This window comes from Aureobasidium pullulans (genome assembly GCF_000721785.1).
Source record: "Aureobasidium pullulans EXF-150 unplaced genomic scaffold scaffold_27, whole genome shotgun sequence".
NCBI classification, from domain to species: domain Eukaryota; kingdom Fungi; phylum Ascomycota; class Dothideomycetes; order Dothideales; family Saccotheciaceae; genus Aureobasidium; species Aureobasidium pullulans.
Window position 1 is genome coordinate 231,211 of NW_021941047.1, and position 12,518 is coordinate 243,728.

General features: G+C 51.3%; 6 protein-coding genes across 6 annotated transcripts; 3 read left to right on the plus strand and 3 right to left on the minus strand.

Moving 5' to 3' along the window:
- Nucleotides 1-177: 177 nt before the first annotated feature.
- M438DRAFT_349171 (uncharacterized protein) lies at nucleotides 178-2,843 on the minus strand. The gene has a single exon (XM_029906330.1). It carries the CDS (start codon nucleotides 2,800-2,802, stop codon nucleotides 268-270), a length of 2,535 nt encoding a protein of 844 aa, XP_029756332.1. The 5' UTR covers nucleotides 2,803-2,843; the 3' UTR covers nucleotides 178-267.
- A 149-nt stretch (nucleotides 2,844-2,992) lies between these two features.
- On the plus strand, nucleotides 2,993-4,725 carry M438DRAFT_339211 (uncharacterized protein; the record flags this gene model as incomplete). The annotated part of the gene is made up of 3 exons (XM_029904198.1): nucleotides 2,993-3,023; nucleotides 3,076-3,874; nucleotides 3,927-4,725. The coding sequence occupies 3 exons, from the start codon at nucleotides 2,993-2,995 to the stop codon at nucleotides 4,723-4,725; spliced, it is 1,629 nt and encodes a 542-aa protein (XP_029756333.1).
- A 235-nt stretch (nucleotides 4,726-4,960) lies between these two features.
- Nucleotides 4,961-6,288, minus strand: M438DRAFT_282498 (mitochondrial carrier; the record flags this gene model as incomplete). Its single annotated transcript, XM_029901306.1, has 5 exons — nucleotides 4,961-4,991; nucleotides 5,043-5,683; nucleotides 5,783-5,919; nucleotides 5,978-5,989; nucleotides 6,189-6,288. The coding sequence occupies 5 exons, from the start codon at nucleotides 6,286-6,288 to the stop codon at nucleotides 4,961-4,963; spliced, it is 921 nt and encodes a 306-aa protein (XP_029756334.1).
- A 458-nt stretch (nucleotides 6,289-6,746) lies between these two features.
- M438DRAFT_305039 (uncharacterized protein) lies at nucleotides 6,747-8,170 on the minus strand. Its single transcript, XM_029902210.1, has 2 exons — nucleotides 7,789-8,170; nucleotides 6,747-7,743 (listed from the first exon to the last, which is right to left on the minus strand). The coding sequence occupies exons 1-2, from the start codon at nucleotides 7,943-7,945 to the stop codon at nucleotides 6,917-6,919; spliced, it is 984 nt and encodes a 327-aa protein (XP_029756335.1). The 5' UTR covers nucleotides 7,946-8,170; the 3' UTR covers nucleotides 6,747-6,916.
- A 1,283-nt stretch (nucleotides 8,171-9,453) lies between these two features.
- M438DRAFT_282238 (HPC2-domain-containing protein) lies at nucleotides 9,454-11,325 on the plus strand (the record flags this gene model as incomplete). Its single annotated transcript, XM_029901292.1, has 1 exon — nucleotides 9,454-11,325. The coding sequence occupies one exon, from the start codon at nucleotides 9,454-9,456 to the stop codon at nucleotides 11,323-11,325; it is 1,872 nt and encodes a 623-aa protein (XP_029756336.1).
- Nucleotides 11,326-11,798: 473 nt separating this feature from the next.
- M438DRAFT_282496 (ribonuclease H1 small subunit) lies at nucleotides 11,799-12,362 on the plus strand (the record flags this gene model as incomplete). Its single annotated transcript, XM_029901305.1, has 2 exons — nucleotides 11,799-12,000; nucleotides 12,115-12,362. 2 exons carry the CDS (start codon nucleotides 11,799-11,801, stop codon nucleotides 12,360-12,362), a joined length of 450 nt encoding a protein of 149 aa, XP_029756337.1.
- Between the last annotated feature and the right edge of the window lie 156 nt (nucleotides 12,363-12,518).

Genomic DNA, 12,518 nt, shown 5'->3' on the forward strand with positions numbered 1-12,518 from the left:
ACATCTGTGTTGGAGACGATGTCTCTAACGTATCGCCTCTTCTATAGGACTCCCCAGGGAGAATACCGTAGAGCCTGCTCAAACCTCTGGATTAGGAAAATGTCGTGCCTTCTGAGGGCTGTTTAGTGAGCCATCTTCGCACCCTTACATGTGGTTACTAGGAAGATGCTTATTGATATCGTACATTATTTACATGAGATCTGCTCTCGTTTCTAGATCTATCTCTAGGGGTATCTACAGTGCTACACGATCGTCGGTGATGTGAAATTACTTCCTCCCACGGACTCGGCTCTTCTTTGGAGCGGCAGGTCTATGAGGAACTGCCACCTTCTTCCACCGATGAGACTTGTGGCCAAATTGCTTCCGATATCTCCACACATCTTGGTCCGCCATTTGTTCCAATTCATCAAACGGCTTCATCGATGTTCCGTTCGACTCAAAATTCTCGTGCCTGAGGGTGAAGGCGGCTTCATCTAACCTGTCTGCTACTTCGTCGCCCTCCAGGTTGCGAACCACAGACAGGATGTTCTTGAATTTCTCTGTACTGAGCCAGACACCTTCTCTAAGAGGACGTGTTACACCGGCGTAAACGAGAGCTCTAGACATCAAACTTGACAATGGAGCATTTCGGTCCTCTAGGTAATTTCGACAGTCTTCCACCCTCCTGAGAGCCATTCTGGAGCTCAGCAAGGGCGATTTGGCCATTGCGTAGGCAGCTTGATGGACCAATTGTACCATCTCCTCCGAAAGAGGATTCTCTACTGTCCAGCGCAAGTTCTTCGGCAGAGAGTTAGAGTATTCTGATCGGTTAAGTAGATCAAATACGAACTCCGATTTGACCGGATAGGTGTCAATGAGAGTGAGCAGCAACTCTGGTATGTCAGAAATCCATTGACGTGCTCGTGGTCGATTAAAGACGTCCAGCGCCCATTGTGGCTTTCTTATATCGATGAAGAACCGCATGAGATCCACGGCCACGGGATAGGGGATGTTGATATTGTGTTTAGTAAGGTTTGCGAAAAAGAAATATGTCCATGTAGGTGACTTGTGAGCTTTCAGCACTTGAAACAACTCATGAAGCCAGCCAGCATATTCAATCTTGTTTTGGCTCAACAGTACAAACAGATGGACCCAAGCTCCACCACGAGTCGGATATGCACCATCAGGGCCTTGCCTGCAGCGCTCGTCAAGTGTCGATGCAACTCTATCGAACACTTCCTGACGTTCTGCAAGAGCTGCCTTGTGGGTCATCGACTGCTCAGGAGATCGAGATATGGTGTAGTCCAGTCCATAAGTCGAAAAGACATCTTGAAGTTTGCGACTATGTCGACTGTGGACACGTGGCGGCTGTTGATGTGGCCGGAAGCGAACTATCTCCACTTCGTCACCCATGTCCTCCTGCATATCCGGTTCTGGCACTTCAAGTATCGAAGGCTTTATCCAGTTGTGCAAGACGATGGTGGCAGTATCCGCGGGATGAAGGTACCGGAAATGGGCTCCAAGCTCGTTGACTGTAAACCTCGAAGCAAGAAAAGGATAGAGGAGGGAAGCACATGTCGAAGAAGGCTCGAAGATTGAAATATCGAACCGAGAAAGATCCTCGAGCCAGCGAAGAAGTCTCTTTGCACAACCATCATGAGCGCCTGGCTCCGGGGTATCAAGTGTGATAATTAAATGTTTGGTTGCAAAGAATATGATGCGGTCAAAATGTTGAGAGGGAATGGCGCACAAGATGAGTGAAAGTTGGTCTGAAGAGCTAAGCTGCATGGTTCGGGATATGATGGCCTTTTCAAGGTATCTTGCCATGACTTGGATGCTCTCATGTCCAGCGAGAGGAAGAAGTGCAGAAACGAGTTTAAGGACATCTGCCGATGGGCGTAGAGAAAGTATGTTCTTGAGCAACTTCGAAGTGAGAGTGGTTGGAGGTCCATTTGGAGAGTAAGTGTCGACCAAAGTTCGGTGCAACATGTCGAAGGCGTCTAAAAGCAATTGGCCATCAGCTCCTTCGGCTTCGGTGGGCATGTCAACGAGAATGTTGAGCAATTCTTTCGATTGCACGGTGCCCAAGGCAATCTTGTCGCACAAAAGACTAAAGCAGCCTCTGAGAACTTCGGGGCGACTCTTTCGGATGAAATAAGACTTGATACACACATGCATGTTACAAGCATCCTCATGGTCTAGATCGCTCTGCAAGAAGTCTAAGACCTGATCGGGAGAAGCATGTTGTAGCAAAGAGAGAAGGGCAGCTTTGCTGAAGTCGATCGAGAAGCTCGAGTTTGAATGTAAGCGAGCATGCACTCGACGGAGCGAGTCCAGATTGTCGCATGAACCAAGTATGGTTCTATACTCCTCGAGAGAGCGTTCTCGGTTATGCACTTTGGGTTGCGGAGGGGTATGAGATTGAGGAGAATATCGATTCTGAGCTTTAGAGCGCGTCCGTGGAACATGAGGAGATGGAGGAGATGGAGGAGCGGGAGGAGGAGTATGGTATGGTGGTGGAATCGGAGCACGCGACTTGTCGGTGTTGGGTGGAGACCATAACGAGGTCATGTCAGTACCTCCAGAACCGAAGAGTGCGCCAAAGTCAGGCATGAGGCCCGGGGAGGGACTGGCCATGGTAAGACCAGCCATGCGTCTTCTCGCAAGGCGGCGACGAGCCTCCAATGGGCCTGGGACGCTGCTGCCATGGCGTCTGGTATGGGTTTGGCTGTGGTTGGCCGGACAAGCGTTCGCAAAGCGACGGTAGGCGGTAGTGAGGGCATCATCGGAAATCCAGATGTACGGCTGGAGTCGACATGGCATGGAAGGCACCTGGCAATTCGGAGATTGACTGCTTAACTGTGCTCTTGAAAGCAATTGAAACAAGAAAGAGCCATGGTCAGCAGCTTGGATGCGGTGCCAAGCCGAAGTTTCCGTCGCGCCCTCATGCCGACATGGAAATGTTCGGTGCTGCGTGCCTGCCATTATTCTGCCTCATAACCACCGATTTCTAATGATTCTACGATCAATAGCCCTGCGGCAAGGTACGCTGCTTCTTCTAATCTGTTTCTGTCATATTTGCTCACATCTCCGTAGGCCGCAGAGCGGTGGCCAAGCCTGCGCGATGCCTCCATTCGTCGGCCACATGCCTGCAGCAGAACCAACCCATTGATGCCGCCTCTTACTCCTTCTCCTCTCGTATCCAACCTCCTGTAGACGGCGACCAGGTTGCCCGCGATTACCAAGCCTTCAAGCACCACCAGAGAGTCACCAACAGCATTGGATCCGTCGTCTCTCCCACCTACCAACCGCATACCCAAGTCACCAAACCTCCCTCGCCCGACGACATCTCCCTCGAACTCCTGCTTGCCTCGCAATCCCACCTGGGTCACTCTACCTCGCTCTGGAACCCTGCCAACGCTCGCTACATCTTTGGTGTACGTCAAGGTATTCACATTATCTCGCTTGACCAGACCGCCTCCCACTTGCGCAGAGCATGTGCTGTCGTTCGTGGTGTCGCCCAGCGTGGTGGTTTGATCCTCTTTGTTGGTACTCGTGACGGCCAGGAGAGAATTGTTACCAAGGCTGCTGAATTGGCCGGTGGCTGTCACCTCTTCGACCGCTGGATTCCTGGCAGCATCACAAACGGCCCTCAGATCCTGGGCAGATGTCGCACAAAGGTCGTCGATGAGAATGACAAGGAGATCAAAGGTTTCGAGGAGCAGCTTGAAGCAAAGGGCGCCCTCAAGCCCGATCTGGTCGTCTGCTTGAACCCCATGGAGAACTACGTTCTGCTGCACGAGTGCGGTCTCAACAACATTCCCACCATTGGTGTTATTGACACCGACGCAAACCCAACCTGGGTCACCTACCCCATTCCTGCCAACGACGACAGGTACGTCTATTTTGTTCTACTTGCTATATACAATCATGCTAATCAGCGCCAGTCTTCGATGCATCAACCTCATCGGAGGTGTTCTCGGCCGCGCCGCTGAGGCAGGCAAGAACTGGCGTCTCAACCAGGCTGCTGGTGGTATTGTTACATATGCAGCAAGCCACAACCTGGCTACGCCCACCGCTGATCAGATTGCCGCTGCCCACGAAGCCGAACGCTCTTTCGCCCAGAATGAAGGCTTCAACGAAGACACTGACAAGCGTGTCGTTACCTCGACTGGTCCTGCCGACCAAGAGGCCGACATTCAAGAGAATGTTGATCAAACCATGATGAGCGCATTCGAGTATGCCCAGTTCGCCGACTTTGACGAGGACGCCATTGCAGCTGCTTTCGACATGCACTTCCCTGACCGTGCGGCTCCTGAGACAACCGAGCTGGCCGAGCTGAGAGAGAAGCTGCGCCGTACTCGCTCCGCTTTGAATGTATCGTCAGATGGCGAGCCCACATACCTCGAGAGCACGCAAGTCGACGTCAAGACCGGTGCCGAACTCGAAGAGGAGGCACAAGACATGATGGATGAGCCCCTCACTCAACAGGAAGCCGCTGCTCTGCATGCTCAGGAAGGTGGCAAGGGCCAGAACCCTTACGCTGGTGGCAGTTACCGTGGCGCTCTCAAGGTGCGCAAGAATGCTGCAGATCCTACTCTCCGCAGAATGATCGCTCTCAAGAGACATGCATACGGCGAGGAGCTGTCTGCCGAAGATCAGGAGGAGCTGCGCAAGCTGTCCGAATCAAACAAGAACGCACCTCCGGCCGACGAAGGCGACTACGCTCTGAAGCGCACTTCGTGATCTTCCTGTACAAACTGTATCATGTAAAGCATAGATTGGGGGTTTTGGGACGGAGAAAAGCCAGGCGTTCATCTGAGTTGGTGTGTATCCAAATCTTACCATTTACAAACCAACGTCTTTCTTGTATTATACCATTTTCTGAAATTGAACATTTAAGCTGCGTGCTGTATTTTCGATTTCTTTATTTTACATGAAGCTAGTTTTTTCATTTCTGGATATGTCCTGCTGTCTGGATCTAGCTGATCATACGCATAGTCAACTCAACGCTGCGGAAATTGTTAGCATAAATCAAGACTGAGATCACGGGGAATACTCACGTTGCAAAGGTACCAGCAGAAACAGGCATGGCTCTCAACAGAGTAGGGCCCAATCCTCTCCAGAAACCTCTCATACCCTCACCCCTCCAAGTTTGAGCAAAAGTGTCACGCATGCTCTTGTACTTTTGCTCGGCACCGAAACCATCACTCTGCATCTTGGACTTGATGACATCGAAAGGATAACTTCCCAACCACAAAGCCTCACCGGCCAAACCACCATACAGTGCAATCTTCCAGGTGGGGATCTCCTTGCGCTCGATGCCGTTGCGCTTGGCATCCTGGTTCATCATGAATTCGAAGGCGGTGAACCACACACCGTAGGCTTGGGCCTCGCGGAACCAAGTCACGCCTGTACCGCGGTAGAGACCCTTGAGGACACCCTCGTGGGCACAGAGCTTCTTGACGCAGTCGATGGGGCCGTTGTAGAGGCGTGCTGCACCGTGGGGTTGTGTTTGCAGGCGGATACGGATGTGTTCGATGGGGGATGACATTAGTGTGTTGGCGATACCGGCAAAGGCACCGGCTGCGTAGTATTGGCTGTAGGAAAGAGGTTGAGGTGACTCGAGAACGCCGGTCTTTGCTGCATTCTGGCGCTCAAAGGCACGGCGGGCGTAGTGGAAGGCACCGAATTGGACAGACACCTTGATCGTGTTAGAATGGCTCCTTGTGTCTTCAAAATGATGCTTCTCATCTCCTCAAGAACATTCTCCTAGGAGTAGAACATGAGAGCCAGTACTTACACAAGCACCGATGCCGATCAGTGGTGTTAATGTGCCCTTGTAGAAAGCAGCTGCACCCTCATTCTTCAAGATCTTGGATGCAGCATCTGCGGCGCCCGAGTACTGAGTTGTTGTCTGGAGGCGAACCTTGACAATGTCTTTTCAATCGCATCAGAACTCCAAGTCTTCTATCATTGGTTTCCAGATGTATCTTACCAAAAGGTTGTCCTGTAGCACAAAATGGTTAGCCGCATACTCGACATAAGTTGACTCCGAGATGCATTCAGAAGGTACTTCTTTCCTCCTCCCCAGAGACATCGGATGAATTGGCACTTCCTGATACCATACAATGTTCCTCGCTCTTTCTGTTCTGACAACTGCATTCTCGTCGTCGAAATGTCACCCCCCAGATGCCAAGTTTACTCACCAATCAACACTTGTGCAACACCACCCACAGCACCAGCAAACAGATCCTTGACGGCGCGGTTGCCACCTTCTCTTTCAATCTCCTCTACTGCGTCGGCCATCGTTTATCAAATTGATAGTAGAAGAAACAAAAGTTGAGAAATGCTAGAGTGAGTAAATCGCAAGGCGCGTCGTCGCTTCAAGCCCCCGTTCTCAACGCCGTGGTCGGCCGTGCCTTCCCCTTCTGTCATCGCTTGCGTGCTTTGCTTCTGCCCCGAATCTGTGCTTGACACATTTTTACTGCTCACTTGGATTTTACTACGATGTCACTGGTGTTTTCTGAGGTGGACTTCACGACTTCACTGGGCTCACCGGTCTCACGAGCATATTGACAAAAAGTTCGTCCTTGCCATTTCTGACCTTTCATTTTGGCAAAGTCAGAGTGGTAAACGGGGTAACCCTGCTTTGTTACCTGACTACCTTCTGTAACCTCGTCAACTTGATTATTCGCATAAACCCTTCTGGTAGTCTCTCTCGGTGGTATTCTGAATATGATTCATATCGTATCGGCGTGTTCGGTGTGCTGAAGTCATGAAATTGTTGAACTGGCGTATCAGCAATTGAGATTTCGAGGAACCCCAAGAACAGTGTGCCCAACACCACCTATTTGTTACACGATTCGCGCAGCAGGAATCGACAACTACTTGCGTTCGATCATATTGTTTCATAACTTCGTTGGTCATATGTGTTCTACTCTGCCTTCCAGCGGCGACCACCTCCTTGTTGCCAGAGCCAAACCGCTTCGGTCGCGTAGGCCTTTGCGCCCATATGTCTTCCTCCCGCTGCACCTCTACCCTCACTCTCAGCCAGGCAGATCTCGAGCACGCTTTCCTTCTTCACCTCAAACCACAATCCTCTTGCAAGTTCTCCGAGCGTGTCCTTGGCTCCCTCTGTACCTTGACCTTCCTCTCCCGGATCACCAAATTCGCCCTTGCCAAGCCTGTACAAGACTCGACCAAGAGTTTGGAATGCCACACAGCGCTGGGCAGGCACGCTAGATCTAGCCAACATGGCGAGTTCGGGGATTGTGTATCCGGCAGCATCAGGCGCGTTACCGTGATGGTGCAGACCCATGGTGACCGGGATCTCTGCCGCAAGACTTGGGGGGATCAATGCGCCGGTAAAGGCGAAGCGAATTTCATTGGGATCCAAAGATGTTTGCGAGACTGAGTATGCATTTGAAGGTGAGGAAGTCATCCACTCCAATTTCTCCGGATCAGCTGGCAGATCAGGGAAGTACTTCTCATGCAAGTCCTCGAGGAAGTTTGGGTCTGAAGGATCGAGAGATGGTGGCTGAGGAGGTCGCGGAAAGTGGATGGTCGAGTCAGTTGGAAGAGCGACCTCAGCGGCTGCTTCATGACCGGGGTGGTTGTGTTCATTTTGTTTTGTAGACGTGCCATTCTCATCTTGAGCAGTGACTTCGACGTTTGCGCCTGCTGGCTCATCTTTCACCTCAGCAAACTTTACAGTTTTGCGAGGCTTTGTGACATCAGGCTGTATCTTCTTTTCCGGCTGTACTTCTTCAACTCTGTCTTGCAATCCAGGAAAGTCCTCGTTGCTACCTCCTTCTTCAATTGTCGCACGACCCAACAAGCGTTGAATCAGGGATGGGTCCAGTGATGAAAGCAGTTCTCTTCGTTCTTCCTCGATCTCTTCGGGGGACATCTCAGCAATTCTTTGGCGGTTCTCCTCGTCTATGCGCCGTCTCTCGGTAGTCATGAAGTCGTCATCGTCGTTTCCACTATCCTCGAAGCTGGGTTGAGGTTGTGCAACTGGCGCAGCAGGAGCTACATCTTGCTGTCTAGTCCTCTTGAATCTGGATGGGATGTCGCGCTTGCGATGGGCAGGGAAACCGCCTGGGGAGTTCTTGAAAGCGGGTGGTTGCGGCGGCGTGGGTGCGGCTGTAGGCTTGCGTTCCTGGACGTCGGCGACGAAGTTGAATGGATTGAAGACCTTGGGAGTTTCGCCGACTTCAGGCGAGTTCTCAGCGTCAAAGTCGTCTATGCTAAAATGCTGTCCTCGGAGTGTCATGATGTCTATGTTTACACCTCGACCTGTCAAACATTTTTAGGAAAAGAGAGATCGGTCGGTCATGCACGAGCTGCGGGAAGCCCCACTTATTCTCCCGGCTGCCTATTCTTAAATCCGGAGCAACATCGATTGTCGAAGTAGGCGGACCCTGGACGACGTTCATGCATGAGTACTCGTACACACAGTGAGTGACATCGAACATGAAGTAATATATTCTGATTTGATTATTCGTTTTTAGATCGGATGTCAATGCATGATACGTTTGAGATTGGGTTGCAGATTCATGTCTGACATTCACTCGACATGTCTCTTCGGCAATCCTAGCAAGCCAAGCTTTTCAGTAATGGTCGGGACTGATCTACTTGCAGTTTCTGTATTTGAGTGGTGACTCAAGATGCTGAAGATGGAGATACAAGAATGCTGAAGGAGACAGAGAGGCAGCCTGCTATGATCGGAGCCTATCACAAGGGTACAGGTGGCTAACGGCCGCAATATATGTATGGCTGCGAGTAATAGGCACACCTCTCCCCCGAGAGGTTAGTTAAACCGAATTACGGATGTCACAGCACGTTCTTTAGCGCCCCTCATGCCTAAATCATAACTGGCCTTAGCTGGGGTTTGTTCGTTTGATCGTTCTCGGCCACTTGTTCCCGCAGCCAGCAGCGCAGGAAACCCTGGGCTCACGCTGAGCTTCTAAGAAGCCATCACCGCGCACTTTCTGTCTCTCGCCTTTTCCTCCTTCTTTCTCTTCTTCCAACTTGCTGTCTGGCTACTTGTACGCCTGCAGCTCTTCCTTCTTCGACTCTGCTCATCTTTTGTGGTCTTTCATCGACCATTGTCAACCATCGGGCATTACATCAAGTCCAAGTATTTGATTGTCTTTGCCATTCAAATCAGTGCATTCGACTGTCAATTTGTCGTCGTCGCTCGCCTCGCTGGAAGCCGTCCGAATTTCGATTGCCAAAACGTTGTCGGCTTGGTGGTCGCTTTTAAAGGCTCCCGCGCAGCTTCGAGTGGTTTGACCACGCCATATCTCTCCGGCTAAGAGATATCATCCTTTTACTGGCAATTGCAACTGCGGTCTTGCTGGTCTGGTTCTGCATTCTGCATTTTCCGATTCGGTACTCCTGTCATATCACTTGTTGCATCTCAGCCGCTGTACCACCCTCGACCCTTTTTCGTTTTTGGTGTTCGTCATGGCCGCGGCCGGCGAAGGACAAAGCTCAAGGGACTCCTCACCCATGTCTTCTCCGCCACAAGGGCTTTCCGATACCATCAGTGTCGCGCCCGCGCAGCCCATGTTCTTGCGTCCTGGAGATGTTGCATTTCCCCAACTTTCCCATCCACCACAACCGCAGCCCGCTACGTCAACTTCTACAAATACCACAAATGGCAACGCCAAGGCTCCATCACATGATACAATAACCAAAAAGCCCAAACAAACTCGCAAGAAGAAGGATCCTGATGCGGCCGCAGCTAAGAAGGCTGCAGAGGCTCCTAAAGAAAAGAAACCTCGCAAGCCTCGTGCACCCAAGGACCCTAATGCTCCAGCAGCTGGCTCGCGAAAGAAGCAAAAGATTGATGCATCGGCCGATTCTACGCCCATTGCTAATCGTCAACCAACCCTCGGCGACATGGTTGGTAAATTCCAGACCCCTCTTCCTCCTACGCCAAGCGCACAGCAAACACAGCCTGCACAAGTGATGAAGAGTGAGGAAAAGAAGCCCGTCGTTGCACCTTCTCCGGCTCTTGCAAGGCCTGCCTCAAGCGGTCAAAGATATGACCCAATTCGTGCTTCCATGACCGTGGACCCCTACTCAACTCCCGCTCACACATCGACTGCTTCACTTCAAGTCTCGCCGCATGCGCACAGAGCAAGCGCGTCACCAGCAATCGCAAGTTTAATAAATCCTCCTGCCCCTGCCGACGCGCACCACATGTCTCCTCCCGCAATTCCATCAGCACCCGCTCAAATGAAGTCACCTACCGTCACTTCTACAATGCCTCCTCCACCCAATGTCAACCGCCAGCCTGAAGTGCAAATGACACCGAGCGCTCTCATGAACAACTCCCCTCAAACAATCTCACACCCGGCCCCTGTAGTGATGGACGACGCCATGGAAATCGACGCTCTTGATGAGCAAAAGCCAGCTCAAACAGTCACCAAGCCTGCAGACAAGGAGAAGGAGAAGCCCGGCGCCAAAGCCACTTCAGCGCCGACACAAAAGGCCAAGCGTGCTTCACCACCTGCAGCTACTGGAAGTGGTCTTCTCTCTGGCAGTGACCTCTTTGGTGGACCATCTGCCGTCACCGAGGACCACAAACGCCATGGAGTGAACATTGACATCGACATCCCGCTCAATCCTGCTGGAAACAACACAATCAACATCGCTCAGGAGATTCTGAAGAAGTACGGCAAGAACGCGATTAATCCTCGCGCCGCAGCACACCGTGAGCGCCTCTTGCAGGTCGCCGCTGCCGCCAATCGTCTGGAACCTGGAACCGGTGACGATGTCTCTGTCGATAACTCGGAAGCCGACAACGATAGCAACGTTGAGATGGGCGGCATGGAAGAGGAGAAGAAGGGCGAAGACGAACCTAAGAAGCGCCGCCGTAGAAAGGTGGAGGACTACGACAAGGAAGACGACTTCATTGACGACACGGAATTGGCCTGGGAAGAAGGCGCAGCAGTCGCTAAGGACGGCTTCTTTGTCTATTCCGGCCCGCTCGTGCCTGAGGGAGAGAAGGCTCAGATCGAAACCTCTGCGCCCGCTGGCCGCGGTAGAGGTCGCGGCCGTGGACGCGGACGCGGTGGCGCTACTGGCGTCACTCATGCCCAGCTCGCCGCAAAGAATGCCGATCCAGCAGCCGCAGTGACTGCTCCTACTACAGGCAGAGGAAGAGGTCGTGGCCGCGGCACTGGAGCCACCCGCAAGCCGCGCATCACCAAAGCCGACAAGGAAAAGATGGAGACAGAAAAGGTGCAACGCGAACGCCAGGCTGCCTCTCTTCCTCAGGCTCCTCCTGCAGCTGTGTTTTTAACCCCTGCCAGCATGCAGCAGGTATAGATTATTCACCGAACGTATTGCTTTCAATTGTTATTGTACAAGAACAGGGCATGGAGTTCAAATGGGTATGATCAAAGATTACCGATCATTCGGCGTTACTACATTGCTCGTTTTTGGCGGACAAGTGTCGGAGTTTTGGAGGAAGTCGCTGGCTTTTTTCTTCCGGCCGCCGGTTGCAACTTTTCCTTTTTTTTCTTTTCTTCTTTCATCAGCCGACTTTCTTGCTAAGAAGAGCCTTTATATTGCTTGCATGAGATCCAGAGAGCTGGAATGCTACTACAGAGGTTGACACGATGGAAAAGGGCCTCGGATTTTCTAAATGGGAAACGCGAGCACGGCGCGACACGAAACGCGTCTCACTTCAGAGAATCAATCAATCAATGAACCAAATTCAATTATTCAAACCGTTAAATCAAACACTCTCATCAGATCTTTCAACCAGTGTGATCTTTCGTCAAGAACAAAGCTCCAGTATGCTCGCCATCAAGAAATCAGAAAAGAGCACATCTTGTGTAGCCAATGTGCTACCATGCAGAATCCAACACAATGGCCCCGTCAACGCGACCACAAGACACTGGACACCAGAAAGCAGCTCCGACGGCCAAACCAACACAGCATACTTCAGAGGCAGAAAGTTGAATGGTAAAACTGTGAACTTGCCAGAAGGCTACAGAGGTATGTTTCTACGCTTCCTTTCTTCCAACTTGGCAGGAAGGATATCATCATATCTCGAAACTCAACACGAATCAATAAATCATCTATGTACAAATAACTGATCACAAACTACAGGTGCCATACTCCAAAAAACCAACACGATCCTTCCTCCCACCATCACACCATCAACGTCAACATCTCTCGAGGACGAAGAAGACGCCTCATCATCGTCATCAACACCAGAAACCAAAATCTTGCAAGAAGTTGCAACATTCGACAAGATTGTGGTTTGGGGCCATGAAGTTCAGCCTGATGGTCAGGAAGACGTGTATGTTAGGGGTGTGAGTGAGTGGATTGGTCTGGCTACTGCGGTGAGTTTTTGATGATTGTGGATGCTGAGATGTGGCAAGCTGATTTCGTGGCAGATGAATTCGTTTGACGATTAGATGTGCATATAAGGTGGATTGATTGAGAACAGCCCAAGGTGCTCATGGTGGCATTGATCAGGAGTCAAGGTGGTCTGTTCAGTGTTAGGCATT

Coding starts and splice junctions, on each gene's coding strand:
- M438DRAFT_349171 (XM_029906330.1), bottom strand. CDS start 2,802: ATGCCATGTCGACTCCAGCCGTACATCTGGATTTCCGATGATGCCCTC.
- M438DRAFT_305039 (XM_029902210.1), bottom strand. CDS start 7,945: ATGACTACCGAGAGACGGCGCATAGACGAGGAGAACCGCCAAAGAATT. Junction 7,744..7,788: donor TGCGACAATTGAAGAAGGAG/GTAGCAACGAGG, acceptor GAGTTGAAGAAG/TACAGCCGGAAAAGAAGATA.